Raw genomic sequence first — 18975 nt, forward strand, 5'->3', positions numbered from 1 at the left:
CGCGCATGTGTGCGTGTCTTTGTGAGAGTCGTGTTGAGCCGTGTGAATCTGCAGGCACGCGCGTGGATGTGCGCAAATGTGCACGGACACACACACACATGCAGAGATAGATGAAGCACCTGGCCCTTGTGTCTCACGCCCGCAGGGGGGGGGGGGGGGGGGGGGACAGACCACACAACTGGGGCTACAGGGATTACAAGGGGCTTTATAGGCAGAAATACGAGTCTACGGTGAGCATGTGGGCGTAAGTGGTCACACGTGAGAACAGACACACGCACACAGGCTGAAGATGCCTGTAAGCATGTGTGCATGCGACCGTGCGTGCACTGTATACTATGGACTAAAATGTAAAATGTTACAGTATTTTAACCAATCTGTATGGTAGAGTATGTTAATCCAACATACAGTAGGCAATAACTAACACAACTGCAGGTGGCTGTACTTAAGTCTCCCTACAGATAGACCATTATTGATCCTGCATAAAGGTCGCCAGAGCCAGCACAGCAGTTAAGAGTTACAGGTACAGAAGAGAAAAGAATACGAAAAGCACTGTAAAGATTTTGCAAGGGTTGCAAGCATTACAAAGATAACTACAGTGTCAGAGGAAGAAATATCATCATACAAAGCAACAGCTTACAAAGGTATACACCTGCACATAATAGCCTGCGCAATGGAGAACAATTGCTTGGCACGTAGCATCGAGGGTTGGATTGGGGGAAAGTCCTTGTGACATAGCGTCATGTCCAGGGGTGTACTTGTACATCAAGCCACATCACGCTACAGAAGCAGGAGATAGGCAGCTCCTGCCCTATGGGCCACATGACTAGAGATGTGTTGGGGTGAGCGGTGAGTCGCTTATCCCCGCGGTGTGACGTCATGTTGTAGTTTTCCCAACCACTGCGGTGGTCACCTTATCACCTAAAACTGGAGTATGAATAGGCCTTTACTCTACCCTTAAAGTATCCTGCAGAACAAAAACAACCCACAGTCACAGTAGCCCATAACCATGTCTCGCCCCAAGCTTAGGCGGCTCTTCTATTGTGAAACGCAGGTCCTTTTTGATATTCAATTTCTCCCCCGGGTAAGCAGGCAGGCTCTATTAGCTCTTATTGCGTGGGGGGGACCATGGGCCTTGAATCTCAGGCAAAGACATGAAACTTAACAGAGTTCAGCTTTCAAACACGGTGGGATTTGACTGTTGTATGAGCTCAGCAGCTGCGGTGGAGGTGAGAAAGTGGATTTGGCTTCGGAGCATGTGGCGCGTTGGAGGCCCTCCAGGCCAGAGAAAAGATCTATGCTAATCCACCCACTGGGGAACCACAGGATGAGACGGACTGATCTACTCTGATCTGAGATCAGTGGAGGAGAGAGACAAGCTACACCATGCAGCTTATGTTTCATCGTCCATGCCCTGTAACTGACGGGCGTATACGAGCACTGCTGGGTTAAATGCAGTGTAACTGACGGGCGTATACGAGCACTGCTGGGTTAAATGTAACTGACGGGCGTATACGAGCACTGCTGGGTTAAATGCAGTGGAGGAAAGTAGCAAGTTTACTCAAATACTGTACTTGAATACACTTTGGAGGTATACTTTTCCTTTACTCAAGTATTTCCATTGTTTCTGATGCTTTATGCTTCTTTGCACTCCATTAAGTCTCACAAGAAAGTACTTAACTCAAAAACATGTTTTATACAGGACTTTTACTTCCATTGTGGTATTTATACTTCTGAATCAGAGTACTTCCTCCACCACTGGTACACACAGATGGGTTACATGATATTGACGGAGGCCTCTGATGGTGTTAAGGAGGTGGCAGATTGATGGAGTTTGTTTCCCTATAGGAGAACGCAACAAGGACAAGAAGGAGAGGTTTTGGACAATCACACAAAAAAGGGTTTAACAATGACGTTTGGTGGCTCACCTGCATGGTCAGAGTGCATGCATACCACATAAATAAAACTCAAATCCTTCCAGCAGCTGGCTGGCCTCTAGTTCCAATCCAACCCCAGGCTCTTGTCATCCCCTCTGCATCTCCTCTCTCTCTCTCTCTCTCTCTCTCTCTCTCTCTCTCTCTCTCTCTCTCTCTCTCTCTCTCTCTCTCTCTCTCTATCTCTCTTTCTCTCCATTTTGACTGTTTTTGAGTGGCGCAACCACTCCTAGAACCAGCAATGTCCGTCCGTCCGTCCGTCCGTCCGTCCGTCTGTCCCTCTGTCTGTCTGTCTGTCTGTCTGTCTGTCTGTCTGTCTGTCTGTCTGTCTGTCTGTCTGTCTGTCTGTCTGTCTGTCTGTCTGTCTGTCTGTCTGTCTGTCTGTCTGTCCGTATGATTATGGTACCAACTTCAGACAGGTCTGATTTTTCTTTTTTCCCTTTGTTTTGTAAAGGGGTTTCAGCCGATAACTTTTTGGTCAAACTTTTTTTTTTAAATGACCTATGAAATCTAAACTTTAACACAATTGACCAAAATAAACTATGCAAATAAACTAAATCAAATATGAACAGTATCCACTGTATATAATGGCACTACATCATTTCTGTCAGGTGGAATTAAACCTCTTATGTACAAAACTATTACATTTCAGGATTCAAATCCACAGCAAAAGCAGCAGATCTACAAGCTCAAAACTAGCTTGTGGATCTGCTACTTTTCACACGTTTGATCAGTAGGGCATACATTTACAAAAAAACACACACAAAAAAAGAAATGGAGATATACAGGTTTCTTCCCTACAGCGACAATATATTAGCCCGTTGGCTCTATCTTGTGCTTCACTCGTGACCCACTAGACTAGACAGACTCTTTTAGGTTATTGTTGTAAAACAATTGCTGCATCCGTCTCTGTGTTCCACTTCACACTTTCTGCCTTTTTCATGTCGTAAACAAGAAGAACAGCGTCTGAAGACAAACAAATAAAACAAGATTTGATTCAACTCTTGAATCAAAAAAACAAGATTCAACCTAGACATCCCTGATTAGGGCATGTCATTAATCATTATAGAAGACAGATTTTTTTTCAAAAAACATTCAAAGCTCACTGTGAGCCTTTGGCTATTTTCAATATTTGTTATACAGTGAAATAATTGTATATATAGGGCATAATCACTTAAACCCCAGTATCCGTATTGTGGGGAAAGCGTTCGCAGGAAATGGCAGATCAAACCTCACAATGTGTCGCAACTCAGGCATTTAGTGGTTAAACCCTACTCAGCCTACTGTATATAACGAGTTGGCCACAGAAGACAACCCTCTGTGACCCCAGCATAACTTCACCATTTTGTTGCTGTCGGTGCAAAAGCGCCACGGTGTATAAGCGCCGCATTTTTTAGCTTGTGGATCTGCTACTTTTGCTATTTTTGAATTTGAATCCTGAAAAGTGTTTTGGACATACAAGGTTTCCACCCGACAGAAACGATTATGCTTCAAAGAAGCCATTGTCAACGCCTCATTGTCCTCGTGTGACCTCTCCATTCCTCGTTGCTAATCAATGATGGGTTTTGAATCCTCCACCCTTTTTAATGGACTAATCTATCATATAACCAGGTCCACCCTCTCTCCTCACAGCACTTTCACGCCAAAATATTGTCTTTTTTTCCCCCCCTTTCATTGAAAGCATGTAATTTCTCCTTTTTTTCTTTTTAAAGTGCAGGTCTGGCCTCACTGTAAATATTTCCAGTATAGCGTTACGGTTCCCAAATCCCCTCACGGGCTTCCCAGGGGGGGAAACGAGAATTCCCAGCGCAGATTCTCATGTGGAGCGCTTTGACAAATATTATTGCTGCCGGACCCCCACCCTCTGTTGGGCCCAAAACAACTCACCTCTTTCCACCCCTCTTTTTCTCATAAAATGTCTCTCTTTTGCTCTTCATTTTTTCCTCGCCCCTTCCACGGGGTCTTGTATATAAAGAGCCGTCCACAAGCAACATATATATATATAAAAATGGATTATGGATCGGTTCAAGTTCAAAAAGGAAACCTTTTTCTTAGTCCCATTTTGGGTCGGAAGTGGAGGAAATTCAGGTGATGGCTGCTCAGATGGTTGGGGGAGGGGGGAAGGGTGCAGTGATTCTTAACCATTTCTGGTTGGAGTCCCGGTCACAGCTACTTTTTCTGAGTGTCAGTCCCAGTCTCTCTCCATCCCCGTTTCCTGTCTGACTCCACTTTGTCTATATCATTAAAAAATAAATAAATACCACATATAGGGCCCTATTATGCATGTCTTAAGTACCAGGTCTTATTACTTAACTGAAGACCTGGAGGCGTGATCAATGCCATTTGGCTATTCTGAGTGGCCAAACAGCATTGACCGCGCCTCCATGTCTTAAGTTAAGTCATAAGACCTGGTACTTAAGACACGCATAATAGGGCCCATAGGCTCTAATGCACACGACGGCCTTTGCTGCGTGTCACTCCCTGTCTCTCTTTTCATGTTTCATGTCTCTCTCCACCAAATAAAGGCAGAAAAGCCCCCAAAAATATCTTCAAATTACTGGCAATTATTTTGGGGCCGGCTAAAGCAATCTCTTCGCGGTCCACCAGTTGGACGCCAGCCCACAGGTTGAGAATCACTGAGTTAAGTGCCTTGCTCATGGTGAAGGCCAGGAGGTGAACCGGTGACCATCTGTTGTTCCAGACGGCCTCTGTCTCTCTCTTACCCATGCAGCTGCGGGCGCCTAACATGCCCAGGTTTGACCGCGCAGAAGAAATTCCTCCCGTGATGTTTTTAATCACGCAGGTATTTCGCAAGATTTGTTATGCTTCTACTCTATTACGTGGTTAATTTAACTCTAGAGTTCATTTAAGACTTAAATGAATAAATGAGGAGTTTTAATGTGCAGGTTGTTTTGACACCCTGGAATGGACAGGGTTCTTATTCCCTCCTTATCTATCTCACACCTGCAGAGTTCGCTGACCGTTTGAACCCGGCCCAACAGTGCTAGTGGGGGAGAAATGCAACAAAAATAGCGGGGGAGATATGTAACAAAAATATGGATAATATGGATCCTTTGACGTATATGCTGATTTCCAAGTTTTAATATGTTTGTTTTAATGAAATCCAAATTTTAATGCAGCGATATTTTGAAAATGTATTTTCTGCATTTGGCAAATACGGTCTGTTTCTTACGGTCAATTTGTTTAAAACCAGTGTTTAATCCAAATTGCTTCATCTGAGCCTCATGATGTTGGTGTCTTTACCTAACTGAGACCATCCAGCGTCCGGCTCTGCAAAAATTGGGTCAAGGTTAATCCCGGTTCACCAGCAAATTTCTAGGGGTCACCAAAGATCCCAGCGAGGGACTCAACAGCAACACAGAGCAAGGCTTTTAGAAACCAGCCGAGACTTCCCTGCTGGTCTTTTGTCAGCTCCCAGAGACTGGAGTTCCCTCACATGCTACTGGGAACTTCACCTTTCTTCGCTTTGCTAATTCTTCTTTGCTCATGACAAGCACAGGTAGCCTACTATGCCAGGCTGATACCCTGGCATAGTAGGCTGAAATATCTGCCCCTGCAGACCACAGATTTAGAGATATACCAAGAATCATGGATGGAAACTACACTGGCTGTCACTAAGAAGCAGATACCATTTTTGTGCCATTGCGGTTGATAATGCACTCGATCAATAAAGAAGGTCTCTGGGTGCCTTGTGGACTACGGAATTCTACCACTGAAGGTTTTATCCCTGGCAACAAAGAGCTTTAGCTTCAGTGAACAGAAAGTACATTTTGAGGTCGGGATACCAAATTACCAATTAGCTCCAATCAGGAGATAAAACTCATACAGTCTACTGGATAAACAAGCGAAATAAATTAGAAGTGATGAAACAAAACATGAGCATTTTTGGAACGGGAACAGGATACAATTGAAGCTGAGTCAGCTGACCAATGGGTTATATCTCCTGATTGGATGAAATTTGTGCACCTGAAAATAATATGATTATTGGCTATAACCGATTAAGACCGGGAAAGCATGTGTAATTTTAGATTTTAACCACATTAACCATTACCGGTATTTTATACTTTGGCTATTCAAAAATAGCAGATATACAAGCTCCCTTCGTGCTACGCTATGAGCTTTTAGATTTGCTATTTTTGAAAGATTATTGTGACATGCAAATTAATATGCATTTTTAAAGAACATTTTTAACTCACATATTTGCTTCTACATGTCCCTGCATGCAACTAAATATTTTGAGATGGGTGTCAGACCAAAAAATATAGTATACCGGTAGGCCTACAACTTTCATTGCCCTGTGTTTAACTTAACAAAACAATACATTCCTTACCCATCATTTCCCTCTATACCAGCAGTTATCAGAGCAGTTATCACAAGACTATTTTTGTGTTTTCATGGTTCTTTTGGTAGACGGGACATCACTGGGGGTACCAAAACCAAGGACATCACTGGGGGTACCAAAACCAAGGACATCACTGGGGGTACCAAAACCAAGGACATCACTGGGGGTACCAAAACCAAGGACATCACTGGGGGTACCAAAACCAAGGACATCACTGGGGGTACCAAAACCAAGGACATCACTGGGGGTACCAAAACCAAGGACATCACTGGGGGTACCAAAACCAAGGACATCACTGGGGGTACCAAAACCAAGGACATCACTGGGGGTACCAAAACCAAGGACATCACTGGGGGTACCAAAACCAAGGACATCACTGGGGGTACCAAAACCAAGGACATCACTGGGGGTACCAAAACCAAGGACATCACTGGGGGTACCAAAACCAAACTGTAGTATGTGGGAAATGATGGGTATAAAAAAATGTATATTGTAAATATAACTTTGCCCTAATACAGGGCAAAGTTACACACTATTGTTCCAACCTTTTTGAGAACACCACTTACACTCTATCAGTTTAAAAGGGGACCCTTTAACGGCCACATCTACAGTAACAGGGATGACAAATCATCTCTTTGGGAGGGACCCATCTCCTGTGTCTTCTCCTCGATACGCTTTTAATGAGAGCTATTTCTGTCCAGAACAGCAGGTTTCCTTGAAGGCCCCACCACGGTGGCTGGCTGTGATGGACGTGACTCTTGTGGCTGCTGATTAGGGTTAAAAGGGGAGTAGCGGTACTCCCCTCTTGTCGAGGACCAACTGGGATCAATCTGTCATTCATAGGATGAGGTCAGCTCACAGCCACATCGCACTTATTGTGGTTTAAACACTTGCAAGTCCCGCTGTTTTGTTACTTGGTATAAGGCCCTATATCTTGCCTTACTCCTTATGCCTAAACCTTTTAGGCTTTTTCGGGGTCTTTTTTTCTTTTCTTTTTTTTTTTACTATTTTTGAAAACCTTAGGCTAATTCTAAAAACGCCTTCTAAATACTTCTGAAATAACAAATATTTATATTTATTGTACATAGCAACAAGAACACCAAAAGGGGTTCCCGTCCTAAAAAAAGTTCAAATAGCCAATGTTCCGTGTCAATGTATATTATTTTCACAATTTTAAAATGTCAAAATAGTAAAAAATGCTTAAAAAGTTTCGGCATACAGTGGAAGCTTGGATCTACATTTTTCATTGTCTTGTACTGTAACACGTGTCGTGCAAAAGTTGCTGAAATAACTGATTACGAGTTTGTGAGATAAGTATTGAGAAGAGAGGTAGATGGTCATGGACTTGTATCACCTTCAGTTGTAAAGTGTTCCAATTCCAATATTGGTTGCATTTTTTGTTTTATCACTTTAACTTGTTTATTCTGTATCCTGCATACAGTATACATTCTCTCTACGGATTGGATAAAATTGGTATCCCGACCTTACATGTATTTTCTGTTTACTAAAGAGACATTGAGACGGACCCCTGTTACTGAACAAACACTCTATACTATTAGGTCTATAGAGTCTATAACACTGATAACTATGGCAAGAGCTGCTTAACACTTATTTTAACAACACAATATGACTTACACCACCTTTAACTCATATAAGCCACCACAATTTCCTCCTGGTTTATCAGAGACAGTGCCACCCATTCTCCATCACAGTGTTTTCTTTTGGAAGCTAACGTGTAAGTCGGCTCAAAATGCCGATAGTGCAGAACCGTTTAAACCAGTTTTCTTGCTCTGGGGGGCATTTCCCCAAGCACTTAATCTGCTCTGGGGTAAGAAAAGCTCTCTATGTTTGTTGAAAGCACATGTTCAAAAAGAGCTGCTACAGTTACACTTTCTACAGCCAGTAAAGACCCTGGGAGTGAAATCAATGCCGGTCATGTTTTCAGATAAATCACTTTGGGTGTTGAATAAACCAAATGAATGGAGTTCACCAAAGGTTAGAACTACTCAAAAGCTAAGTGCAAGCAAAGCAAAGTACATTTTATTCAAGTATTGTGAAGCATTTACCATTGTTTGAGATACTCAGAGGCAATGTTGTACATTTGAGAGGGGAGAGGGGAGGGAGGGCGTGGGAGAGGGTGTCAGGAGAGCTCCTATTTCTTCCAGGAAATAATTCAAATAAGTCACAGTTTTGGACATAATGAGGTTTCACCTCTCCGATGGAGATGATATACTGTACACACAACGCTAAAATGCTTTAAACTATCATTCTGCTTGTTATGTGAGGGTTGTGCTGTCAGTACCAGCCTGTCAGACCTGTCCAGCTCACAACATGACTATGGGCTTACATCCATTATACACTATTGGAAGAATGTCAGGAGAAAAGGCAAAGACGTGAAGGCAGTGTGTCAGAGGTGTGTGTGTGCGTGCGTGCGTGCGTGCGTGCGTGCGTGTGTGTGTGTGTGTGAAAAGGGAGTAAATAATTAGCCTACTCAAGTAACAACTCAATTACTGTACTTGAGTACATCAAGGTACTTTTACTTTACTCGAGTATTCTACATCACTACATATCAGATACTGTACTTTTAACTCCACAAGCTCAAAACGGGTCGCATCACGACCCGACAGCTTGTATATCTGCTATATTTGAGTTTGACAAATTTGGAAAATAACGAGTACTTTGCTACTTTAAGTATATTCTTGATGCCAATAGGCTACTTTTGTACTTTTCCTGAAGTAACATTTTTAACAAATGCCTTTAAAAAAACTTGTAACAGAGTATTTCCTTATCAAGGTATGTCTACTTTTACCAAGTAAAAGTATCTGAATACTTGTCGTACCACTTGCAGCCCCAGCCTGCGTGACCCCTTAGCAGGAGACTGGCTCCAGTCTTGTCCAACGCTGGACCCTGTGCTGCGAACAGACTTACAATGCTGACTCCATGACCCTTGTGACCTCTACAAAGTCAGTGACCTTTCCCCTATGACCCCTGTCCAATAGATCACTAAAAAAGCCCTCAGATATCTTCATAATCTCGTCAGTGTGCAACCAGGTGTTGCCTTGTTCGCGTTTTGTAACGGATTTGCGCGGCGACCGTCGGTAATTCGAGAGAATGAATTAATATCCCAGAGACCCCCATATCTGTCGAAATACTTCTTCAAAGAGAGTGATACCTACAGCCACAACACAGGAGCGACCATGATCTGGTACCATCCACATTTAGAACAAACTACAAACATTAGACAATTCTATTGCTTTACCAATATGCCCTGATACCATCCATTAAGATGTGTAACACAACACTGGTTGATCTCAAAACTACCACCAATATGCCCTGACACCATCCATTAAGATGTGTAACACTGGTTGATCTCAAAACTGCCCCCCAAAAAACAACTATCTAATTAGGAGACTAAAAGGGGAGGTACAGTAGGCCTACATGTACATTCCCATCTCCTTTGTATTTAGTTGATGACATGCATTATTGCACAAATGTGTTGCTATGTTGATGAATTGAATACATAGGACCACAATTGATTGGAAAAAAGTCCCCAGGACGTGTTTGTGTTATACAGTATGCTTTTAGCCTGGTCACGTGCTGTTTACATTTCTGACTGATAAAGTATTTTACCATTATATGTTATGATAATACTAAATGATATTATATAGCGTATGGCATCAGGTTAAAGGTGCATGAACCGTGCATCAAAGCTTAAACAAACCTGCATGTGATAAATGCTCTTGTGAGTTGACCTTGCACAGAACCATCACAGGGCCACGCCCACGGAAGCAGCTCTGACAACAGCTGTTTGTTTTTGGTCTTAGTATACTGTCTGGCACCCTGTACTTTTTTACCAAATCAATCAAATAGCTGATGTAAACACTCACAGCAAGCTTTGTAGATCTGTTATTCTTTGCCAAAATGTTCACCCAATAATAGGGACGTTACTATAATTATAGGTGTCATGTTGTTAAGTTACGGAGAAGTCACAAAAAAGTTGAAAAAACCCACTGATCATCTTACAGCATCATTCTGTTGGTAACGTTAAATGAGACGTAGCCTGCGGAGTTAGTTCAGTCAGACATACTCGAGGGAGATCATGCCGTGCTCAAAGGCACATTCTATACTCAAGGGGTTAACATGCTGAATTTCTATGTGGGTGTATAAGTGTGTGCAAGTCCCACACATCATTCGCTGATGTGGCAGTTCAGCTGACCAATTGGGCAGGCTACTTAAGCTCTCAAGACTGTATGCTCTTCCTGCCTTCCTCTGCATATGGTTCCTGGTTGTTATGTGACGTTTGATCCCACCACCACCCCAGCACCACCGGTGGGCTCTGTTATTTATGCTCCCCATGGGGGTTTTATTGTATATCTATTTCCCGGCTCTTAATGTTTTATGATGGTGTTTAATTGCGCCGAGCAGGGAGAAATGCAGCAGAGCCGAACGCCAAGTCAAATATCATATGCACACTTGTATTCTCATTCTACAATACATATTGGTTAAATCTATTCGTGAGTTGTCTGACTGAACTGTGGTTTGTGCTGATGTCATAATTTATGTGTATCAATCATAGAGTATATATATAATAGAGACTGAACTGGCGCGAAGCTCCGCCCCCCCAGCTATTCATGTCAGTGGAAGTTGCTCAGTGGCGTTTTGAAGCACCCGGAAGACTGCCGGAAGTACCGTCTGAGAACGTCTACTTCCGCATTTGACCACCAAATTTTGGTGGTCAAATGCGGAAGTGCAACCGAGCGCTCAATGTTAAAGCCCAGCTGCACGGGGTTTCCCGGTCATGAATCCACGGGTCCGCCTGTAGTCCCTCCTCCTACCACTAGGGAGGAGAGCTTCAACGTTGGAAAGCCTGCCTGCCCCCTTGGTATCAATGCTGTTCTCTTTCTAGTTCTGTATGAGGCAGGATGGTTGTACAGTAGGCTATAGGGTGGTGCTATAAGATAGGGTATACCGTATAGCGTCCAGTAGGGTGGACGTTGCTGTCGGGCAGAAAACTCTTATCTCCATATTCAAACTTTTAGTGTTTTTGGTAAACTAACGCCCTACTTGATCACACTACAGCATCGTACAAAAGCATCAAAAGTAGCAGATCCACAAGCTCGAAACTGTTTTGGACATGTTTCCACCCTGACTGACGATATGTGCATTATCCTTTATTGATAATTGACTGTAACTTCACTGTGATGTTACTCTTCCTACTTATATGACTGTGTTTGTAACTTAAACTGCTGTGCTGTCTCTGGTTATCATTTCCCCCTGCCGCACTCAAATTAATGCTCTTTCCTTCCATGTTGTGTTGTGCCGTCACACGGTGCGTGTGTGTCACACATGTCATCTCTCCTCAGATGTGGTGGTTGCGAACACAGCTTGTCAGGATGTTAATATGGCACTACTACACCACCAGCCATGTTTTAGTGGCACTTGTCTACTAGTGGCATCTGGCGTGAGTTTGTTCACTTTGTGACAGACAGTGGCGCCGATTAGGCCCACGTCTTATTTATATCCACTCCACCGCTCGTTGGGAGCTGGCATACAGTATCTGCAGACGGTCTCTATTACAGACGCGGAACCCAGGCAGATCCTCTATAGGCCAGGGGTCCTCAGAGGGGGGCCGCCAAATCTTTGTGCGATAGGAGCAGTTTTTCTTTTTGTTTGTTACATTAACCACTTGAACCCTAGCATCCCTACTCTGAGGGGAACATTAGCCAACAATAGCCGATCTACAAGCTCACAACGCCTTGGTGTAGAGGGAAAAAAGAGCAAACCAAGTACAGAGCCCAATGGTCAAGTGAAAATACACATTATAATGAATTAATAGAGAAGCTAAAGTGTAAACAAATATTAATTTATTTTCACACTGACATATAGACATGATGGGCTGGAGGCAAACCGCTGACCTTATGGTTTACCAGACGGCCTCTCTGGCCACTCAGACGGCCAGCTGCCCCTGAAGCATGAGTAAGCATGAACTCTGTTCAACAAACAACAAGGTAAATAGTCACATAGGTAGCATGCAAAGAGAACAAACAACAAGGTAAATAGTCACATAGGTAGCATGCAAAGAGAACAAATGAGTGCCTAGGAATGGCAGGTAAACGTCAAGCCTATAGCATCTGTCTAAACAACACGCTACAAGTATGTAAATAACATTCTTAACATTTGTGGTCAAGAGAGAGTGCTAATCTACCTAATCTTTCTAATAACCAAAAACATGTAAACCAACATATATATTAGTATATAACTGCATTGTGAGCCAGCATCTATCTAGCATCTATCGACCTTGACCACACAGGACCCCCAGGGGGACGTGTCGTGGCAGACCACCGCCGCAGATATATGAGCTCAGTTATTGTCAGCCTTTCCTTGCTCAGTGGAAACAGAGACTTAAATAAACACTTGCATGCCACGGTGTGTGTGTGTGTGTGTGTGTGTGTGTGTGTGTGTGTGTGTGTGTGTGTGTGTGTGTGTGTGTGTGTGTGTGTGTGTGTGTGTGTGTGTGTGTGTGTGTGTGAGAGCGTGTGAGTGTGTTTACGAGTACACTTGCCTTCTGCATAATACCGTCGCTGTCGGATGGAAAACTCATATGTCCAAAACTGTTACTTTTCAGGATTCAAAATGTAGCAAAAGTAGCAGATCTACAATCTCAAAACAAGCTGGTTTTGATGCTTTCGTGTGACGCTGCAGTATATGTAAGTACGTTCATTTATGAAAAAAAACCCACAAAAATATGGAGATAAGAGTGTTCTGCCCGACAAGCAATGATATGCATGGTGTGGTTATTGCGGTCGTGTTCTGTGTTTTGCATTTATATCTGAGCCTCTCTCGTTCCAAGATTATACTCCTGATCTCTAGCAGAATGTAAATCCGAACCGTGCCTCCGTTTTAACTGAGCCGTGTATAGTCGGAACAACAGAAACCACGTCCTCCGCCCTCCTGTGGGATTGTCCAAGAGATTCTCAGCTGTCGGGGGCCGGAGGGGACAGCTTCTACTTTCCCCTTCCTGTGCGGTGGTTTATTTTCTGTGTTTTGGCAGCGAGGCATGTGATTTGACATTCATCTCTAGTCATTCGGCAGCAGACACTTCCTGGTGTGAGGGAAACGCGCGCGGCCCTCCAGGAACCTGGACTGCGACACTGGGCCCAGACGATAACAATAAACGACACAGATCTAAACGTATAAAGGTTGATGGAAGCCCCCCCTGATGGTTGGATGGAATGCCTGCGTGGTGCACGGCATGGCATGCTGGCATGCTGGGGGTCAAGAATGTCTCTCTTTTTCCTCGACATCAATAGGTCGCGGTCAGTGACAGCACAGGAGATTTAGTTTGAGAACTTAAAGGGATATTTCACTTTCAAACATGTTTGGGGTAATTTTAACCGTCTACTCGAGGCTTTGGTGTTTCAACCCATGCAGACAAGGAGGGGCATTTTGTGTTTAATGCTCAGGCACACTTTGACACATGATTGCCAGGGCTAGGAATTAAACCCGGGACCTTCTGTTTCCCAGGTGGCCTTATGTTGCCCTGCTTATTATGTTTTGTTGTTTTTGCTCTTTAGTATTTGTGGTAGAGAACTTTGGTTCAACACTGTTGTTTTAAATGTGCTTTATAAATAAAGTGGATTGGATTGGATATACTGTAGCTAAAGAATTCCCATCCCTACAGTCAAGAAGCAAGTAAATGAGACACGCGGCCGGGCAGCAGGAGGGGAAAAAGGTGAAAGCAGAGTTCAAAGCTACCCGAGGCGAAACACACACAGTGAGATAAGAGAGTATCAGCTGCTGAGGTCCATTTGGGTACAGTTCAAGTATAGGCTACGACGCCGTTAAAGTGAGCGTGAGCGTGTTAATGGAACCATTTGCACTCTGAGTAAAAAAAGGGGGGTGTAAATATTTTTTCTTGTTCACGATAACAATAAACGACACAGATCTAAACGTATAAAGGTTTTCTTGTTCACATATCACTATAATTCCATAGTCATTGCTATAAGAGTAGTAGAGTACATCCCTTTAGTAAACAATGCATTTTCAGGTCAGGATATCAAATTCACCAAATCAGGAGAGAGAACTCATACAACCGGAAGTGGTAAAAGAAAATACATTGGGGTCTCTCTCCTGATTGGAAATTAGTGACCCACATTTTTATTTTTTTTCCAAATACATATCATTTTGGGGGGGGGGGGGGGGGGTCCTCCTTGGCACGAGAACGTTTGAGAACTTGGACCTCAACAATATCACTTGACAGCACCTTCCTTTAACACTGAAGATGGTGTTGTCGTCCTGTGTCACGGACGAGGTTTACGGGTTCAGGGGAAGGTGGAGGGTACGCGTGAGGGCACGGCAGGACAGAGGGGTGGGGTGGGGGGGGGGGGGTGGCCGGAGCGGAGCAGGGGGGCCTGTAGGTCACCGCGGGCGGCCTGTCTGCCTGAAGGCAGTGTGAGTCTAGCAGCAGGTAGCTGGCAGCCTGTCTAAAGACATAGAGCTCTCAGGGGAAGCCAAGCAAGAGAGAGGAAGAAAAGGGAAAAAAAGACTAAAATGCGGTTTCAAGGACCCCCAGTTTGATTCAAGTATTATAGGCCAGAGCACGGACCCCGCTCCCCCCCCCCCCCCCCCCCCCCCCTGTTTACACACACCCTCAAAGCTGGACATATGGGGGGCTGGGGCTAGTACCCCTCAAAAAGATGAATAAAAATGTACAAACAACAAACAACCCTCGCATCCCTATATATGGGGAAAATTCACCGAAAATAGCAGATCTACAAGTTCATACGACGCATCTGCAACGTGCTGTGAGTTTGTAGATCGGCTATTTTCAGCAAAGAGGCTTGGTGTAGAGGGCAAAAAGCAGAGCAGAGCCAAAGGCCAAGTTTACAAAGTATTGAGGGTTTAAGTCATTAAATGTCTGAAAACACACATTTAACATGAATCCAATATGTAGTGACTGGGGGTCCCTGTTTCCCCTAGACTGTGAAAATTAAAGCTGTTTCCTATCTACTCTCTCTCTCAGCCAAGGGGCAAGGCCAAAACATCAACAAGATCGGCACAATATAACTGTACATCCACACAAAAAGAAAAATAAAGAAGGTTCATGACTTTCATATGCAGGGTTGCCTTATTTCTCCTGCTCATGCAGGTTTTTGACCCCCACGACAAATACCTGTCCGGTGTGTTTACCCAGCGCCTGGGTTGCTTGACTGATGAAAACCGGCAGAAATGTGGATACACTCCACTCTGTTGTTACTGGACCACTATGGGCCTGAATTAAGCAGCTCCGCGAGAGAGATCCTCCGATAACGATCTCTCAACACAGTAGAGCCCAGAGCCGCCGGATTGTTGTTGTAATATCGACTATAGTAGATAATGTTGTACTGTACCACTCCCTTTTGGCTGCCCGGCTGTAATGTAAGTCTGCTTCTAATTGAGACACCCTCCCCTCTCCCCACCACCACATGCACGCACGCACATGTGCGCACACACACACACACACACACACGCGCACGCACGCGCACGCGCACACGCACACTCACACTCACACTCACACTCACACTCACACTCACACTCACACACACACACACACATTTTAACCATTTATTTATGTCCACACAAAGGATATGCATAAATAGGTGCATTAGAGTTACATCTGCAAAATTATGGCATGTGTTTTCATGATACAATAGGCATGTCACTCAGTACTATGGGTTACACACACACACACACACACACACACACACACACACACACACACACACACACACACACACACACACACACACACACACACACACACACACACGTTTGTATTGCGAGTTTAATTGGGTGTCTTGCACCCAGAATAGCCGACAACCGTTAGTGTGAGCTTGGAGATTGGCTATTTTGAGTGCATATGAAAGCAACAGCACACATTTAACAACAACCATATTTCTTGTGAGGACCAATAGGAGATTGTCCTCATAATATTTCTTAAAGTCTACTACTACTACTGTACATGTGGGGACATTTGGCCCTCACAAGTGCACACGCACTCACGCACGCACCCACGCGAGCATCAGATCCATATACCCCCTAAGCTGTCATCGGCTTGGCTCCCCTCTGCTGCTGCGACGCAGAGAGACAATAATGAGAGCTTTGTTTTCCTATAAATGCAGCATGTCATTGTTGCTCCGTGGTGTTTATAACCCTGAGCGCCCCACAGATGGTCTGAAGTGTGAACAGCAAAGAAAAGGAGCTGCCGGAGAGCGAAGGGGAGAGAGAAACGCAACAAGAGAGACACAGAGAGTCGATTCAAGAAGGCTCCCTCCGTTAAGCTACGAGCTCCGATATATACTTCCTATAACCAAAACCATATTTTTTCTCCTTGCAGGCTTGCCGGTGACATGCGCTGCCCGGGGGAAATACAGTTATGAGGTGGGTCCTGCTTGAATACCAAACTCTCCCCGACTCAAACTCTCTCTCCCTCTCTCTTGCTGCTTGGAATGCAAACACAGTTCCTAAGGCTGTGCAGCAGCATAGTATGCTATGCACTTAAACCATCTATACTTCCATCAACTTGACCTGAGTTGAGCTTTGCGCTTGGTCCAGTCTTTTCTTTTCCATCCACACCCCAATGGTTCTCTAAACTTTGTTAATGTCAAGGAGCTGCATAACTCTCAGCAGTTTACAGATGGAACCAAATGGACCTGCAGAGTTACACTCACTGAGTTACAGACCTCTTACACTCAGAGTTGCAGACAATCACAGAGTTACAGACCTGTTACACTCACAGAGTTACAGACACTCACAGAGTTACAGACACTCACAGAGTTACAGACACTCACAGAGTTACAGACACTCACAGAGTTACAGACACTCACAGAGTTGCAGACACTCACAGAGTTGCAGATCTGTACACTTACAGAGTTGCAGACCTGTACACTCACAGAGTTGCAGATCTGTACACTCACAGAGTTGCAGACCTGTACACTCACAGAGTTGCAGATCTGTTACACTTACAGAGTTGCAGACCTGTACACTCACAGAGTTGCAGATCTGTACACTCACAGAGTTGCAGATCTGTTACACGTACAGAGTTGCAGACCTGTTACACTCACAGAGTTGCAGATCTGTACACTCACAGAGTTGCAGATCTGTACACTCACAGAGTTGCAGACCTGTACACTCACAGAGTTGCAGATCTGTACACTCACAGAGTTGCAGACCTGTTACACTCACAGAGTTGCAGACCTGTACACTCACAGAGTTGCAGACCTGTACACTCAGTGTTACATAACCGGTTGCCATCAAGGAAACCCTGAGGGTCTCTGGACCCCAACTTTGAGAACCACTGCTCCGCACCAAAAATCCCTTCACCTGAAAATATACCAGCTCACTGAGCTTGTAGATCTGCCTATATTTCAAGTGGATATACTTAATAGAGGTAATAGAGCATGCACATCCACTCTAGCCCAGGTGCTGGACAAATGGCACTACAGGAGAAAGAAATAGAGTCCGCAACACTGGTAAGGGAAAACTCAGCTCCACTGACGAATTCAACGTTTCGATCACTGTTTGATCGAAACGTTGAGTGGAGCTGAGTTTTCCCTTACCAGTGTTACCAGACTCTATTTCTTTATCTGATATACATAATAGAGCTTGTCATCATAGCATCCTCTGTGATGGTTACTTACTTGTGGCGTGTCATGGGCTTGTTCGGGGTGTAGTGGGGGTTGGCTCCCGCCTTGTACAGGTTATATCTGTTCCCATGGTAGAAGGGGTTCATCACAGGGTGGTGGCCCCCGTAGTAGGTCCCTTTGCTGTCCCCCAAGTCCAGCAAGAACCCTCCCAGGAGGAACATACACTGCCAAACCACATGACACAACTCCTCACTTCTCATCTTTTAGGTTGTTTTTTCTTTTTTTTGCCAAAAGTCCTGTATTTGGATGGATGGAGCTGTGGAGATAAGTTCCAGAGGAAGAGTTTGAAAAATGCAAATGCTGTGCTGGGTCTGGTTCTTTTTACGAGAGATTCCTGCAAAAAAAAATATTCCTGCAAGAGAAGATCCCTGGGTTTGGTTTGGGTTTGCACGTGAGCGCCTTCAGTCAGTCGGCCCCAAAGGAGAACTCAAGCAGCTGTAGCAGCACCAACAGCATCTCGATCCCGACTGTGCCTTTCAGCTCACTGCTCAGCTCAGCTCACACACACACACACCCACACACACACCCGTCCGTTCTCTCTCATACACACACCACACACTGACTGACTGAACGCAGGCACAGAGGAGACGGAGAAGTAGACCAGTGAGGGAGGGAGGGGAGGAGGGGAGGAGAGAGGGGAGGAAAAACAACACTAAGGTGTGCTGGGGAGGGAGGGAGGGCAAGAAAGGGGAATAGGGGAGAGAAAGTGAAAGTGTGCATGTGTGCATTGTGTGTGTGTGTGTGTGTGTGTGTGTGTGTGTGTGTGTGTGTGTGTGTGTGTGTGTGTGTGTGTGTGTGTGTGTGTGTGTGTGTGTGTGTGTGTGTGTGTGTGTGTGTGTGTGTGTGTGTGTGTGTGTGTGTGTGTGTGTGTGTGTGTGTGTGTGTGTGTGTCAGCTACCAGGCATATATTTGCATGTCCCACCCCAACCAATCTCTCTCTCTCTAAATCTGATTAAACAGAAAAAAGAGGGAAAGAGACGACCCACACCCCTCTGCC

General features: G+C 44.5%; 1 protein-coding gene across 1 annotated transcript in view; it reads right to left on the reverse strand.

The window, feature by feature from the left end:
* Positions 1-18511, reverse strand: part of emilin3b (elastin microfibril interfacer 3b) — a 36264-nt gene extending 17753 nt beyond the window's left edge. The window contains exon 1 of the mRNA XM_079527636.1: positions 17973-18511. Coding sequence (XP_079383762.1) covers positions 17973-18178 — 206 coding nt within the window. The 5' untranslated portion in view covers positions 18179-18511. The remainder of the gene's footprint in view (positions 1-17972) is intronic.
* Positions 18512-18975: the final 464 nt, after the last annotated feature.

Source organism: Electrona antarctica (assembly GCF_951216825.1).
Source record: "Electrona antarctica genome assembly, chromosome: 2".
Taxonomy (NCBI): domain Eukaryota; kingdom Metazoa; phylum Chordata; class Actinopteri; order Myctophiformes; family Myctophidae; genus Electrona; species Electrona antarctica.